The sequence below is a fragment of the Globicephala melas genome, chromosome 15 (assembly GCF_963455315.2).
Source record: "Globicephala melas chromosome 15, mGloMel1.2, whole genome shotgun sequence".
Lineage (NCBI taxonomy): Eukaryota > Metazoa > Chordata > Mammalia > Artiodactyla > Delphinidae > Globicephala > Globicephala melas.
In genome coordinates this window covers 57364250-57381842 of record NC_083328.1, presented here as the reverse complement: position 1 = coordinate 57381842, position 17593 = coordinate 57364250, and the positions used below count along the sequence as shown (strand labels likewise).

General features: G+C 38.2%; 1 protein-coding gene across 5 annotated transcripts in view; it reads left to right on the top strand.

Moving 5' to 3' along the window:
- The window catches only part of EBF4 (EBF family member 4), a 55152-nt gene that overhangs the window by 12303 nt on the left and 25256 nt on the right, over positions 1–17593 (top strand). For all 5 annotated transcript variants that reach the window (XR_009559044.1, XR_009559042.1, XR_009559043.1 and 2 more), the window contains 2 exons: positions 911–984; positions 2004–2072. Coding sequence is in view for 2 of the 5 variants with exons in the window: in XM_030847483.2 (XP_030703343.2) it covers positions 911–984; positions 2004–2072 (143 nt within the window). In the remaining 3 variants the exon portion in view is untranslated. The remainder of the gene's footprint in view (positions 1–910; positions 985–2003; positions 2073–17593) is intronic.

Below are 17593 nucleotides of genomic sequence, written 5' to 3'. Positions count from 1 at the left end.
GGGGCAACTGAAACCTGAGTCAGCCCTGACGGACTGTGCAGCCACAGGGCCCCAAGCCTCAGGCTTTTCAGAGAGGTTGTGTGCGCTGGTAAAGGAGCAGGGCTGAGTCTCAGATGTGAAAATCAGTGGCCTGCAACTTGAGGTGGAGACTTGGGCTTTCCCACACAGACAGTCTTCCAGCAGCCCCCACCCAATCCCAGGGCAGAGTAAGAAGTGGTGTGTTTCTAGGAAGCCTGTGGTCGCCATGGTGTGGGAGGCGGACCAGGCAGTGGCAAAGTGGGATTGCATGGTCAACAAGTGTGGAAGGGGTTGGAGAACGTCCGGAGAGAGAGGGACCCACAAATAAGGGATGGCTGCGTGGCACAGAGGTTATAAGGTGGAAGCCAAATGTGTGGTTTGGGCAGCTCACTCCTTGCTTCAGGGCGGAGGAGAGGCTGGGGGACTGGCTGGGGGTGGGGGGGTGGGGGGGGTGGCTGATCCAGCAGTCCAAGAGGGAGCCACTGGCCTGGCCTGCGGAGGTGATAGGGGTGGGGAGAGGGGCCAAGGAGCCAGCGGGACAGCCTGGAGGGACAATGCTTGTGAGAACCGCGGAGGTTGGAGTGTGTCTGCCCTCCCGGCAGCCTGACCTTGGTCATGGTGATCTGGGGACCTCCCTGCCCCTGAGCAGAGCTGGCTCCGGAAAGAGCTGCCTGTGGACAGACAGAATCTGTAGACCTCATGCCACTCTTGCCCATTCTGATAGTGGTACTGGTTTGGGAAGCCAGGTTCCCAGCTCCCTCTTTGCATTCCTGGGCTCCCAGAGAGAGTTGGAGGGCGTACTCTTCCCCGGGAGCGGGGGCCCAGCTGCCCTTCCACCTGGCCTTGAGAGGAGCCTCCTTCCCCTCCAGCCTGCGCACTTCCCCTTCCCCAGGCCATCATCTACGAGGGGCAGGACAAGAACCCCGAAATGTGCCGCGTGCTACTCACCCACGAGATCATGTGCAGGTGAGAAGGGCTAGGTCACCTGCCCCTGGCCTCTTGCCCCGACCCCTGCCACTGCCACCAACCCCCTCCCCACTGATCCCCAGGGAAGCCTGGGGTTGGGGGGTGATGAGGGAAGAGTGAGGCCCCTGGGCACAGTGCTGGCTGAGGAGAGGGTCCTTGAGGACCCATTAGCCGGGCCTGTTTATGTGGCTTCTCCGAGTGTTTTTGTAAGAGAGGCCTCCTGCTGCTACCGGGAAGCTTAACTAATAAAGCTCTGGGGAGGGCTCCCTGGGAGATGGGGGCAGGGCCTGGGCCTCCTGGGTTAGCTCAGAAGCTGGAGGAGGAAACTTTGCTGCCTCTTATGTGAACTTAAGGGCACCCCCTGGGCAGGCAGGATGGGGAAGAGGGAACACAGTGCTAGACTCCCCTTCCCCATTACCCCAGAGCTTGGCATTTCTAGGCAAGGGCTCACCAGGAGATGTCAGTCAGGAAGGGTCCTCCGAGGCAGCTCTTCATACATGGAAAAGAAAACAGTGTTCAAAAATCTGGTTGGGACAGTGGCTACCCTTGGGAAGGGCAGTGACCAGGAAGAGGCATGAGGGGGCTTCTGGGGCGCTAGTCACATGGTATTTCTTGGTATGGGTGCTGGTTACATGGGTGGGCTCACTTTGTGATAATTCATGAGGTTCATGCTTACAATTGGAGCTCTTTTCTACTTGTATAAAAAGTGTACAGAGAAAGTAGGTGGTCAGCAGCCTGCCCTTTCCTGGATCCTCCAGGAGCAGCATGCCTTTGGGACAAGGGTTTCTTGGCCATCCTTAACCCCAGGTATAAGGGCTCTCCAGGTCCCTGTGTAGGACCCTCACTGCCTGTCTCCCCCAGGCCCCTGAGAGTGAGCCCCTCTGGCCCAGGGATTCCATACTCAGAGACAGGACATCAGCATCCTCACCCCAGAGCCACACACACACACACACCACGTGCTGTAATCTCCCTCTCCTTCACCCCCTTCCTCCTTCCCTCCCTTCTCATCTTTCCTTCAGCCGGTGCTGTGACCGGAAGAGCTGTGGCAACCGGAATGAGACACCCTCAGACCCCGTCATCATTGACAGGTACAGACCAGGGGAAGAGGGCCTGGCAGCTGCAAGGCCAGGGTAGGCTGGGATCAGCCACAGAGCGCGGGGGCACCCACCACCCTGTTGGTGACTCTGAGCAAAGAGAAACAGTCCCCTGACTGAAGCCCCTGGTGGCAGACCTTCTTGGGGCTGGGCATAAGAGTTTTGTGTCCTGAGGGAAGGAGCTGGAGAGGGCAGGGGTGGAGGGTGGTAGAGGCTGCTGGGCTAGAGGAGCTGGGAGGGCCTGGCAGGGAAGCGGGCTCTAGTCCTGGTGCCTGGTGCCTCTGTGCTGTTTGACTTGACTTCTCTGATCGTCTGTTTCCTTTGTTTAAAAAATAGGGAAATACTTAGCAAGCTTCAATCATAGGATTGTCAAGGTGATGCATATGAAAAGGCATTCTCCCACCATGATTTTTTTAAATTATTTTATTTCTTTTTGAATAGGAAATGCATATATAAGGTACAAAATTCGAAAAGTATAAAAGAGTAAATAACGAGAAGTATGTCTGCCCCACCCCTATGTATAGCATACTGTACACAGTCTTTCGTACTTACCTTTTTATTTGTAACAATATATCTTAGAACTCATTCCATATTGGAACATAAACCCTGCCTTGTTCTCCTTTTAGTAAACCATTAAACCATTCACAATGTACTAAAATTCAAGTTTAGGAGGGTTGACAGCAAAGTCTCCTACCGCTGCTGCTGACTCATCCGTTGCCCTCCAAATAAGCAAGCATTATCACCAATTTCATGGGTATCCTTCCTGAGATAGTCTGTGCAAGAAAATGCAGACACAAGCAGTCTCCTTATTCTTTTTTCTACTGCAAAATATTCCATTGTATGGATGAACTATAATTTCTTTAGTCTCTATTGCTGGACATTTTGGCTGTTTTCATTCTTTTTCAGGGATAAAATATGCTGTCGTGAATTACTTTGTCCATGTGTCACTTAGCACATGTGTGAATTTATATAAAGGCAATTACTAGAAGCAGAATTTCTGGGTCAAAGGAGATGTGCATTTGTACTTTTGATAGTTACTGCCAGTTTGTCCTCTGTGGAGATTATACCAATTGATATTCGTACCAGCTATTTTGAGAATGCCTGTTGTCGTATTCTGGCCGATTAGTATGTTGTTTATTCATTCAACAAATAATTTTTTAACATCTATTGTTAAATGTTAACATCTACTGTTAATATGGACCCTGTGCCAGGGTCTCTTCTATATGCTGTGGATTAAGCAGTGACCAACGCAGACAAAAAGTCTTGTGTCGATGGGCTTACAATCTAGTAGGAGAGATAGACATAAACTAACTGAATAAAATGTACATCATGTTAGATGGTAATAACAGCTAAGGAGAAAAAGAAAGCCATCAGGAAAGATCAGAGAGTGCCCAGGAAGGGGCTACTGCAATTTTAGAGTATTTAAGGAAGACCTCACTGAAACTATGACATTTGAGCCAAGACCTGAAGGAAATAAAGGAGCGAGCCAAGTATGAATCTGGGAGAAGAATGTTCTTGGCAAGAGTGTACTTGTTAAAAAAAAAAAAAAAAAAGAGTGTACTTGTTGTGTTTTAGGAACAGCAAGAAGGCCCAGGTGACTGGAATGAGGGGGACAGTAGGAGATGAAGATGTCAGAGATACAATGGGTGGGGCAGGAGGAAGGCCAGACCATGCAGGGCCTTGTAGGTTGCATGTAGGCCATTCTTGTAAACCACTGTAAGGACTTTGACTTTTATTCTGGATGACATGGAAGCCAGTGGGGGTGTTTGAGAAGAATGATATGACCTGATTTATGTTTTGACAAGTTTTTAACTCTAGCTCCTGTGTTGAAGATGACCCGCAGGAAGCAAGGGTGGAGACAGGGAGATGAGTTAGGAAACCATGACAATAATCCAGGAGAGATGATGGAGGCTGCAACAGAAGGGATGTTATAGAGAAGTTTGTAAGAAGTGGTTGGATTCTGGATACACTTCATAGGCAGAACTGACAGGATTTGTTATGGAAGGAGAGACATATGACATTTAAGGTTCTTGCTAAACCTCCAGGTGGAGATGTTGAAAAAGAGCTGAACACATGAGTGTGGCTCTCGAGGGGAAGGTCCAGGCTACAGATGTAGATTTGAATGAATGAAATCATTGAGGGAACGAGTGTTGTAAGAAAACATGAGAGGTCCGAGAACTGCATTCTGAGGTGTCCAATGTTGAGAGGTCATGGAGATGTGTAACCAGCAAAGGAAAATGAGAAGCAGCTGCCAGTAAAGTAGAAGGAAAATCAGGGGAGTGGAGTCCCAGAAGTCTAGATAGAAAAATTATCCCAAAAGGAGGCAATAGTCAACTGCATCAAATGCTGCTCATGGATATGATAAAAAGACTAAGGGTTAATCATTAGATTTAGCAATGTGGGGGACATTGGTGACCTCAACAGGAGCCATTTCAGTGGCAAAAGGGGCAGAATTCTGATAGGAGTATGTCTAAGAGAGAATGGGAGAAGAGAGATTAGAGACAGTGACTAAAGGAACTCTGGACTTTCACCCTAAAGGGATCAAAGAAACAGGATGGAACAGGGTGGTGATAGGAGCACAGTGTAAGGCCAAGAAAAAGATATAGCTTGTTCAGATGCTGATGACAAAAACCCAGTAGGAAATGGAAAATTATGATGCAAGTGTTAGAAGGGAGAATGGCTGAAGCAATGTCCTCTAATCAGCGAAGGGCAGGGTTTCTCCTGCACACGTGGAGGACTGGCTTTAGCTGAGAGCACAGACGTTATCCATGGAGGCAGCAGGGAAGATAGAGAACCTGGACATGGGTAAATGGGAATATCCAACATAGGAGCTTACGGATGTTCTTTTCTGATTGCTTTGTTTTCTCAGTGAAATAGGAAGCAAGGTCAACAGTTGAGGATGAGGATGGAGAGGGAGACACTAGGGCATGAAACAGTTGTCCAAGAGAGTGAATGGACGATGGAAATGTTCTGTGATTGCCAAGTGGCACTAAGGGCCCACCTAAGATCTGTGGTCATAAATTTATTTATTTTTAAAATTTATGTTTTTGGGGCCACGCCACGTGGCTCGCGGGATCTTAGTTCCCCAACCAGAGATTGAACCTGGGGCCATGGCAGTGAAAGCACCGAGTCCTAACCACTGGACCATCAGGGAATTACCTGTGGTCATAAATTAAAAGTGAGCAATTTCCCCAGTCCTGCTGAGCTGTACAAGTGCAGGTGCAGAACAGCTGAGTGGTTGCATATAGCCAGAGTTAGGGGTTTGCTATGTGAATACGATGAAACATGAGAGGGCAAGAGAGTGAAAAGTGTAAGCAAGGGGTGTTTACAAAAATGGAACAAGGAATTTAAGCTCAGAAAGGAGAGGACTATGGGAGAGTGAAGAGAAGGCAGGATGAATGGAACATAGGTTTTGATGGGGCCAAGAATTACTAGAGTTGAGGTACTAGAAGGGGTTGGAGCTGGTGGTTAGGGAGTGGGTTGTCTGTAGGTAGGATTATTCGGAAATTCCGTTTATTGGTAATGTGTGGCCAAGGGAGGGTAGAGAGAAGGTCATTGGAGGAAAGATACTCAAGGAATGGAGAGAAGAATGTGTGGAAGAATTATCATCTATTTACATTGATACTGAAATCACCAGGAATTATAATTGATTTTAATGATTCTTTTTAGATCCTAGATACTGATCCTTTGTCAGGGAAGTGTATATCAAGTAACTCAGTGTAGTTGCATTTATCAATATTTTCCTCATGGATTTCATTCTGCATTTTGTTTAAGAAACCTTTCTCTATGCTGAGTCATAAAGATATTCTCCTATATTTTCTTCTAAAGATTTCACAGTTTTTCCTTGTACATTTAGGTTAGTAATCCATGTGGAGCTAATTTGGGGGCATGGTGTGAATTAAGGTATCAATGTAATTATTTTTGTTTATGAATCACTAATTATTCTAGTATCATTTATTAAATAACTCATCCTTTCTTACTGAGCTTCAGTGCCACCTATGTCCTAAATCAAGTTTCCTTCTATTTGTGTGTCCGATTCTAGACTCTTGTGTTTTATTCTCTTGATCTATTTGATAATCTCTGTGCTAACATGGCATTGTTTGAATCACTATATCTATATAAAAATAATACAGACAAGCGTGTAGGATAAGGTTCCCATCTTCTCTTGTTCTTCAGGGAAGAACTGACTATTTTGGCCTTTTGTGCTTCCATATAAATTTTAGAATCCATGTAGAAAGTTCCACACCAACACACACACACACACACACACACACATATATCTCTGGGGGTTTTGTACAGTTAACTTATACATCAATTTGGAGGAGAATTCACATCTTTATGCTACTGAGTCTTCCTATCCATGAATATGGTTTATCTCTCCATTTATATAGATCTTCTTTAAAGCCTTTCAATAAAGGTTTATAATTTTCTCAGTAAAGTCTACATACACTTATTGCTTTCATTCATTCACTCATTCAGTAAATATTTATTGAGCATCTACTATGTACCAGGCACTGTTCTAGGTTCTAGGAATACCACAGTAAACAAAGCAGAAAAAAATATCCATATTCATGGACAGAGAAGACATTGGGGAGATGGGCAATAAACAGTAATTATAAGTATGTTAGAAGGTGTTAGGTGGGAAAAAATAGAGAAAAATAAAACTGATCTGGAATTTGGGGGTGGGGGAGGTGTGGTTTTAAATGGAGTGGTCACAGTAGGCCAAATTAAGAAGATGGAGTTTGAGGAAGGACTTGAAGAGGTGAGGGAATGAACCATTCAGTTGTATGGGTAGCTTATTTCTAGGTACAATTTATATTTTGTTGTTATTGTAAATTATATCTTTTGCTATGTTTTCTAAGTCTTTGTTGATAGTATAAAGAAATACGATTGATATTTGCATGTAGATATTTGTCTTTAGATTTCTTTTGTTTTGTTTTTTCTATAGAGACAGACATGTAAGAAATGACTTGTTTTTCCTATCCAATTCTTTTGCATTTTATTTATTTTTCTTACATTACTGCACTGACTAGAACCTCAAGTACAACCTTGAAAAAATAAGGAGTGATAATGGGCAGTCTTGGCTTGTTTTTTATTTTAAAGAAAATGCTTCCAGTGTTTCACCATTTAAAATGTTGCTAATTGTAGCTATTTGGTAGCTATACTTGATCAAGTTAAAAATGGTTGGTATGAGAGTTTTTTAATTTTTGTTTTTTGGGTTTTTTTCATGAACAGATGTTGAATTTCATGTGTTGTTTTTCTCTACATGTATTGAATTGATCATATGGCTTTTCTTCTTTAAACTGTTAATGTACTGAATTTCATTAATGGATTTTCTGATACTGAACTACTCCTGGTATAAACCTAGCTTGATGATGATTTACTATCTTCTTTAAATGCTACAGGATTTGCTTTGTTAATAGTATTTAGGATTTTTGCATTTATGTTCAACACGATTGGCTTGTAATTTTCTTTTCTTACAATGTCCTAGTATGATTTTGACAGTCTGTGGTATAAGACCCTTAAATAATTAGACGGGGCATGTTCTTTCTTTTACTATTTGCTGAATGAATTTGTATTAGTTTGTAATGATTTGTTCCTTGAAAATTTGTTACAATTTGGTTTTAGTTTGTGGGGTTGAGGAGGAGAGGATTTTTAAGTCATTTATTCATATTTTAACGGTCATAGGACTATTTAGGCCTTTTATTTCTTTTTTACTCTATTTTCATGAGTTACATTTTTAAAGGAATTTGTAAAATGTGCCTAAGTTTTCAAATTTGTTTCCATGAAGTCGTTCATAATGTTCTCTTATCTTTTTGATCTCTGCTGTATCTTTTTAAAAAATATTTATTTATTTGGCTGCATCGGGTCTTAGTTGCAGCACGTGTGCTCTTCATTGTGGCTTGCTGGCTTCTCTCTAGTTATGCTGTGCAGGCTCACTAGTTGCGTTGTGCGGGCTTTCTAGTTGTGTTGCGTGGGCTCCAGAACACGTGGGCTCAGTAGTTGTGGCATGTGGGCTCTCTAGTTGTGGTGTGCGGGCTCCAGAGCACGTGGACTCAGTAGTTGCAGTGCGTGGGCTTAGTTGCCCTGAGGCAGATGGGATCCTAGTTCCCCAACCAGGGTTCGAACCTGCGTCCCCTGCATTGGAAGGTGGATTCTTAACCCCTAGATCACCAGGGAAGTCCCTCTGCTGTATCTTTAGCTGTGAACCTTTTCCATTTCTGATATTAATTGTTTGTATCATATCTTTCTCCTTGGTGAGTTTTGCTAGCAATTTTTACTTTTATTTGTGTCTTCTAAAAACTGACAGCTTTATCAATCTTTTTCTAATGTTTGTTTCACATTACGTTAATTTTACATTTATCTTTATCATCTCCCTTCTTAGTTCTTTGGGTTTATTTTGTTGTTCTTTTTTAATTTCTTAAGTTGGATGTTTAGCTCATTAATTGTTGACCTTCTTTACTAATATAGTCATTTAAGGCTATGACATTTCCTTAAAATACTGTGTTTCCTCTATGTCACATTATTTTTTATTTATTTTTTTGGCTGCGTTGAGTCTTAGTTGCAGCACGCAGGATCTTCGTTGAGGCATGCAGAATCTTTTTGTTGAAGCATGTGGGCTCTTCGTTGCAGCGCACGGGCTTCTCTCTAGTTGTGGCATGCGGGTTTTCTCTCTCTAGTTGTGGCAGGTGGGCTCCAGGGCTCAGGAGCTCTGTAGTTTGTGGCACGTGGGCTCTCTCCTTGAGGTGCACAAACTCAGTAGTTGTGTCGCGGGGGCTTAGTTGCCCCGCAGCATGTGGGATCTTAGTTCCCCGACCAGGGATCAAACCCTCATCCCCTGCATTGGAAAGCAGATTCTTTACCACTGGACCATCAGGCAAGTCCCTATGTCACATTATTATATCTCATATTTTCATTATCAGTTCCAAGGATTGTTAAATTTGTTATGATTTCTCTTTTAATACATGGGCTATTTAGAAGTATGTTTCCTTATTCTTTATTTTTAAATTAACTTTATGAGGTATAATTGATATTCAATAAAACAGGCATAAGACATACAATTTGAAAAGTTTTGACATATGTATACACTGATGAAACCATCACCACAGTTGAGATAGTGACCATATCCTTCATTCCCAAAAGTTTTCTCATGCCCCCCCGGAATCTCTCCCTCTCTCCCCTTACCTCCATCCTCAGGCAACAGTTGATCTGCTTTATGTCATCATAGATTTGTTTGCATTTTCTAGAGTTTTATATAAATGGGATGATACAGTATGCGCTTTTTCTTTTGTCTAGCTTCTTTTGCTCAGCATAATTTTTTTGTGTTATCCACTTGTTACATGTATTAATAGTTCATTTCTTTTTATTGCTGAGTCGTATTCCATTGTATGAATATAGCAAAATATGCCTTCATCTCTTGATAGACATTTGGGTTCTTTCCGGTTTTTGTCTATTATAAATAAAGCTTTATAAACATTTATGTACAAGTCCTTATATGGACAAGTGCTTTCATTTCTCTTGGCTAAAATAAGTAGGAGTAGAATGGTTGTATATGTATATGTGTATGTGTATGGTAAGTATATGTTTAACTTCATAAGTAGTCGCCTATTTTCCAAAGTGGTTGTACCATTTTATGTTTCCCACCAGCAGAGTGTGAGAGTTGTAATTCCTCTACATTCTCATCGGCATGAGAATGATCTCTGTTTTTAATGTTAGCCATTCTAATAGATGTGTAGTGATATCTCATTATGGTTTTAATTTGCATGTCCCTAATGACTAATGATGTTGAACAACTTTTCATGTGCTTATTTGCCATCTATATTTTTTTGGGGGGGAAGTGTTTGTTCACCCCTCCCTTTTTATAGGGTTGTTTTTTAATTTCTGAGTTGTGGGAGTTCTTTATATACTATGGATAAAAATCAGATAAATATTTTGCAGAAAATTTTTCCCAGTCCGTGGCTTGTCTTTTCATTCTCTTAAGAGTGTTTTTGAAGAGCATGAGTTTTTAATTTTGATAAAGTCCAAATTATAAATTTTTTCTTTTGTGTATTGTGTTTTTGTTGTCATAGCTAAAAAATCTTTACCTAACCCAAGGTCACAGAAAATTTCCCCCTTCCTCTATAAGTTTTGTAGTTCTAGGTTTAACGTTTAGGAGTAGGAACCATTTTGAGTTAATTTTTGTAGATGATGAGAGGTATAGATTCAAGACGTTTTGTTTTGTTTTGCAATATATATTTGTTTTGCAATATATATATATATATATATATGTTCCAGCACCATTTCTTGTAAACTTTGTAAAAAATCAATTGTTTATATATGTGTGGGGTTATTTCTGGCCTCTATTCTGTTCCATTGATTCCTTAGTCTAGCTTTTATGCCAATACCACACTGTTTTGATTACTGTTGCTTTATAACAATTCTTGAAATCAGGTAATATAGGTCTTCCAACTTTGTTTCTTCATTGCAACTCTTTTCTTTGCATTTCCATATGAATTTGGGCATCAACTTGTCAATTTCTACAAAAAATTCCATTGAGATATTGACTGGGACTCTGAATCTCTAGACTAATTTGGGAAAATTGATATCTTAACAATATTGAGCCTTCCAACCCATGAACAAGGCATATCTCTCCATTTATTTAGATCGTCCTCAATCTCTCTCATCAATATTTTGTAGTTTTTAGAATGCAGATCTTTCACATCGCTTGTTCAGATTTATCCTTTAGTATTTCTTTATTTTGATGCTATTGTAAATGCTGTTTTAAATTTCAATTTCCAATGGTTTATTTATGGTATATATAAATATGAATTTTTGTATAACTGATTCTGTAGTCTGCAGCCTTGCTAAACTCACTTATTAGTTCTAGTAACTTTTCAAAGAGTCCAACAGATTATCTTTATAGACAATCATGTCATCTGCAAATAAAGACACTTTTATTTATTCCTTTCCAATCTGGATGACTTTTATTTATCTTTCTTGCCTGATTGTACTGGCTAGACCTTCCAGTACAATGTTGATAGTAGCAGTGGTGAGGATGGACACTTATCTTGTTCCTGATCTTAGGTGGAAATTACTCAGTCTTTCACCATTATGTATGTTTTTAATGTATGTATGTATGTATGTGTGTGTGTGTGTGTGTGTGTGTGTAGCTATAGGTTTTTCATAGATGCCTTTATCAGGTTGAGAGAATTCTCTACTATTTTTTGTTACTGGAGTTTTTATCAGAAATTGGTATTAGATTTTTGTCAAGGGCTTTTCTGCATCTATTAAGATTATCATTTTTTTTAGTTTAATATGATGAATTACATCAGTTGGTTTTCCGATGTTAAACCAACCCTGCATTTCCCAGATGAGCTGCACTTGGTCATGGTGTATTATCTTTTTAATATATTGTTGGATTCAATTTAATAAAATTTTGTTTAGAGTTTTTGAATGTTCATGATGAATATTTGTCTTTAATTTTCTTATAACTTTTTTGTCTGGTTTTGGTATCAGGTGTGCTGATATACTGGCCTATAGATTTAGTTGGGAGGTATATCCAGCTCTTCAATTTTTTGGAACAGTTTGTGTAGAATTGGTATTACTTCTTCCTTAAGTGCTTGGTAGAATTCACCAGTGAAGCCATCTGAGCCTGGACTTTTCTTTGTGGCAAGTATTTTAACTATAATTTCAATGTCTCTAATAGAATAGGCTATCTACTTTTTCTACAATGAACTTTGGTAATTTGTATCTTTCAAGGAATTTGTCCATTTCTTATAAGTTGTTGAATTTGTTGGCACAAAATTGTTTATAATATTCCCTATCCAATATCTCTAGAATCTGCAGTGATGTCAGCACTCCCATTTCTGATACTGGCAAATTGTGTCTTCTTTTTTCCTGATCAGTCAGGCTACAGGTTTATCCATTTTATTGACCTTCTAAAAGAACCTTTTGGTTTCATTGATTTTCCCCATTGTTTATCTATTTCCTATTTTGATATTTATTAGTTCCTTTCTTCTGCTTATTTTGGGCTTAATTTCCTCTCCTTTTTCTGGTCTCCTAGAGTTAAAACTGAGGTCATTTATTTAAGACCTTTCCTTCTGTCTAAAACAGACTTTTAGTGCTATGCATTACTCTCTAAGTATTACCTTAGGGTCATACCACAAATCATGATATGTTATGTTTTCATTTCCATTTAATTAAAAGTACTTTCTGATTTCCCTTTTGAGTTTTGTTTTAACCCATGCGTTATTTAGTTTCAAAAAGTTTGGGGATTCTCTTAGGATATTTCCATTACTTGTTTCTAATTTAATTCAATTGTCAAGGAATATATATTTTATATAAATTGAATCCTTTTGAATCTTTTGAGATGCATTTTATGGCCCAGAATATAGCCTGCCTTGATAAATGTTTTGTGTGCACTTGGGAAGAATGTGTTTTCTGTTGTTGTTGGATGGAGTGTCCTATAAATATCAAATAGGCCACATTAGTTGATAAGTGTTGTTTGAGTCTACTATATCCTGACTGACTTTTTGCCTGTTTTATTTTTCTGTTATTGAGAGAAGGGTATTGGAATGACCAACTATTATTGTGGATTTGTCTATTTTTCCTTGAGGTTCTATCAGTCTTGTTTCATATAATTTGAAAAACTGTTATTAGGTACATAGATGTATAGGATTATTTTATGTCCTCTTGTTTAATTGACCCCTTTATTATGAATCCGTAAAATCTACTTTGATATAGTAATATAGCCATTCAAGCTTTCTTTTGACTAGTATTAGCATGATAAATCTTTTCCATTGTTTTATTTTTAATCTATTTGTGTCTTTATATTTAACATGCATTTCTTTTTTTTAAACTTTTTTTATTGCAGTATAACAAATACATACAGTTTGGGAAAAGAAAAATTGCTCATTTGTAATTTTTGTTAAATTAATGATGTAAATACTCTCTTAATGGTTAATTTTAAGCTACCAACAGTTTGACACTTGACTCACAAATTCCCGTTTAGCAATTGGCCCTCATGAACTAGGGTGAACCAGCTTTAGCACACCACTACAACATGTATACAGAAAAATGTACAAATCATTAGTTTATAGATCATTGTATATCAGCAAAGTGAACACACCTACCACCCTGGTCAGTAAATATAATTATACCTTTCTTTCTTCCTTAAAGGTGACCACTGTCCTAACTTCTAACACCATAGCTAACTTACTTTTGAGATTTATTTTATTTTATTTAAGGGTGATTTATTTTACTTAAGGGTGGCAGTGGGAATAGTCATAGATTTCTAATACAAACCAAATACAAAAATCAAACAACCATAAGAATAATGAAAATCTAAATATGAAAAGCTAATCTGGGAGAAAAATAAGGAGACTATCTTTTTTTTTGGCCAATGGTAATGGATATGTACGGATATTGACAACAACATTGGAATAGCAGAGGAATTGAAAATGCTATACATTGATCAATGGGAAACTAGCTAAATTAATTATATTGCATATACACAATAAAATACCATGAAGAAAGCAAACACATATATAGTCTTTGGTTGAACCATATACCATTCTAAGTGCTCTACATTACATATACTATCTCACATAATTTCCCAACAATACTACTACTATCCCATTTTACATATGAGACAAGAAGTTAAGTAACACACCCAAGGTGACACATATATATATTTTTTTCTGTCATAATATTGACATTCAGTCCAGTAATCCTCCACTGTAACAGCTCCTTTACTTTACAGTGAAAATTGATTTGTATATTTTTTTTGCCTGAGTCCTTAACATGCGTTTCTTATAGTCAGCATGTCATTCAGTTTTTCATCTGATCTGATAATCTCTGCCTTTTAATTGGTATGTGTAGACCATTTACATTTAATGTGATTATTGATATGATTAAGTTTGAGTCTGTCACCTTGATATTTGCTTTCTATGGTGTTCGGTCTCTTTTTTGTTCTTTTCCTTTTTCTTTACTCTTTTAGATTATTCAGGTATTTTTTATTATTCAACTTTATCTCCTTTGTTGGTTTATTAGCAAAATTCTTTATTTTGTTATTTTAGTAATTGATTTAGGGCTTAAAGTACACATCTTTAACTTATTGCAGTGTACCTTCAATTATACCACTTCGTGCTATTGTCTTAAATTTTATTTTTATATATGTTCTATAATCTACAGTACATTGATATTATGTTTGTTTCAACAGTCAATTATTTTTAAAGAGATTTAAATTATATGAAAAATATCATATATTTACCCATGTAACTATTTCTATTGCTCTTCATGCTTTTCCATAGATTCGTATTTCCATCTTGTATCATTTTTCTTATGCCTGAAGGGCATCCTTTAATATTTCTTGTAATTTTTTGAAAGATATTTTCACTGGGTATAGAATTATAGGTTGGCAGTAGTAGTAGTAGTTGTTGTTTTAAGATGTTGCTCCACTGTCTTTTCTCTTGCATTCCCAATAAGAAATCTGATACCATTATTATCTTTATTCCTGTGTACATATTTCTTTTATCTTTGGCTGCTTTAAATTTTTTTTCTTTATTATTCATTTTTAGCAACTTGATTATGATGTGCTTTGTTGTAGTTTTCTTCATGTTCCTTGTGCTTGGAGTTCATTGATCTTTTTGGATCTAGGAGTCTACCATTTTATATATGCCCATTTTTTCAAGATTATTAATTGTGTTGTTCAGGTCTGTATTTATTTATCTTTGTCTGCTTGACCTATTAAAAATTGAGAGATCAGGTTATAATCTTGCACATGAACTTTCAGCTTACCTTTGTGGGTTTCATCAATTATATCCCACAAAGATAAACTGAAATTTCTTGTGGAAGATTAATATAAAATTAATTAATTTTATATATATATATATAGAGAGAGAGAGAGAGAGACTATTTTGTTAAATGTGGACAGGTTTTAAAATCTTATAGCTTCCTTTTGGATTGAACCTTTTATCAGCATTGATCCTTTATTTCTAATAATAGTTTTGCTTTAAAGTCTATTTTATCTGATATTATTTATTTATTTATTTATTTATTTATTTTTGGCCATGCCCCGAGGCTTGTGGGATCTTATTCCCTGACCAGGGATTGAACCCAGGTCCCCAGCAGTGAAAGTGCCAAGTCCTAACCACTGGACTGCCAGGGAATTCCCTATCTGATATTATTTAAAGGATCTCTCAACTTTTGGTTATATTTGCCTCATATACCTTTTTCTGTCCTTTTATTTTCAGCCATTATGTGTCCTTATGTTTTAGATATTTTTCTTTCTTTTTTTTTTTTTTTTTGCGGTACGCGGGCCTCTCACTGTTGTGGCCTCTCCCGTTGCGGAGCATAGGCTCCGGACGCGCAGGCTCAGAGGCCATGGCTCACCGGCCCAGCCGCTCTGCGGCATGTGGGATCTTCCCAGACCGGGGCACGAACCCGCGTCCCCTGCATCGGCAGGCGGACTCTCAACCACTGCGCCACCAGGGAAGCCCCAGATATTTCTCTTTTAACAGTATATCACTGAGTTTATTTTTTTAATCTAGTCTATTTTTAACTGGCAAGTTTATCCATTTACCTTATTGAGATTATTGATTTATTTCAACTCTTTTCTACCATCTTGCTTTGAGCCTTCTATTTGTTCCACTTCCATGTTTCTTTGTTTTCCTTTCTTGCTATTTAAAAAAATAAATTGAATATTTTGTTTGATGTAGTGTATGTATTTCTTATTCAGTTTTTCCATTTACTGGTTTAGAAGTTTATTCACTTCATTTCTGTGCTTTTATTTATTACCCTTGACATTTACTATATACTCCTAACAAAATTGTAATTCCTTTCCTGACTAATACAAGGATTTTTGACAGTGGTGTGCTGGAGCTGGCTCATACTGGTCCATAGGAGCTAACTGTTAGCATCTCTTCTCAACTCCATATTTAATGACATCATATTGGTAGCTTGAAATCAGCCATGGGGGAAACATATATATTTATAACCATAGAAATCAACGAACATTATAAATCAGGGGTTTTCCCCCCCAGAAGTGGTTGTTAAACATTTATCAGCACACCACTGATCTTAGATTGTTTTATTACCCCTGTCACATTTATAAGCCATGTAGCACAGAAATTTAATTCTTTTAAAATTCCACACATTGTTATTATTCTTTTTGTTATAGATGAACAATTTTTCTTTAGATTTACCAAATTTTGTTGCTCTTCTTTTCCTCTGTGCATCTCACAACTTCCTCTGGGGTCATTTTCTCTCTTTCTGAAGTACATCTTTTAAGAAGTTTGTACTTTAGTGAAGGTCTGTGTTGGTAAACAGCACGCTCACTTTTGTTTTGCTATTAATGTCTTTATATCAGTCTCTTTCTTGAAAAATGGTTTTCCTGGGAATATAATTCTAGATTGATAGTTTTTGTGGTTTTTTTTTTACTTAGCAATTTGAAAATATTTCCATTGTTGCTGCTGAAAAGTACAGCACAAACTAACACAACGTTCTCTATTTGATAGTTCCAATATCTAAAGTCCTTGGGGTTCTAAATCTATTGTTCATTACTTCTGCTGACTCTCATTCATGAAGCTTGTTCCTTGGTTTGGTGCTTTTGTATTATTGTTGTAGTAGTGATAATTTTAGCTCATATTTTGTTGAACCAAATCAGGTCCAAAATGGGGTATGCTTTCTTCTGGAAGGATTTGTGTTTGATTCTAACAGGAACAGGGGGTGCTACCAACCTGGGACCTTTCTAGGTTCCTCAGAGGATCCAGGGCCCTCCTCTGAGGTGTCTCTGTTCTCCATCCCAGTGTTTATATTGGCATTTGCTACCACTACAACCCTAATATTTGTGTTAGCTTATAGTTCATGGTTTCCACTCAGATTTCAACTCACTTGTTTTTGATTTTTAATATCCTTGGAGATTTTCCTTACCTTTTAGATAAAAGCACAGGATCTAGTTATAATGGGAAGGCACTTCAAGATATGTAGTCTGCCATAATGCTGGAAGAGGAAATCATCCATTTGGAATTTACCCTGGTGAACGGTAGGAAATATGGGTCCATCTATATATTTTTTTCTGATAGCTGCTAGTTGTCCCAACAGCAATTACTGAATAATCCATTTTCTCCCACCAATTGTAAATATCACCCATGCTATAGTCTAAATGTAATTGCATGTATTTCTGAACTTTCCATCCTATTTTATTATACCTACTATCTATTTATTCATATGGAAATATGATGCTTTTTTACTTTTTGAAGATTTATAAAATGTTTTGGTAACTGGTAGATCTAGTACTCTTTCTTCATTACTCTATGTTTTCCCAACTATTCTTAATCATATTTTTCATATTAACCTTACAGTTAGATTGTCTATGTTACCAAAGAATTACTTCCTCATGTCATTTTTTAAATTATGGTAAAAAAAATAATCACATAATATAAAATTTGTCATCTTTACTATTTTTGAATGTACAATCCAGTATTATTAAGTATATTCACATCGTGGTGCAACAGATCTCCAGAACTTCTTGCAAA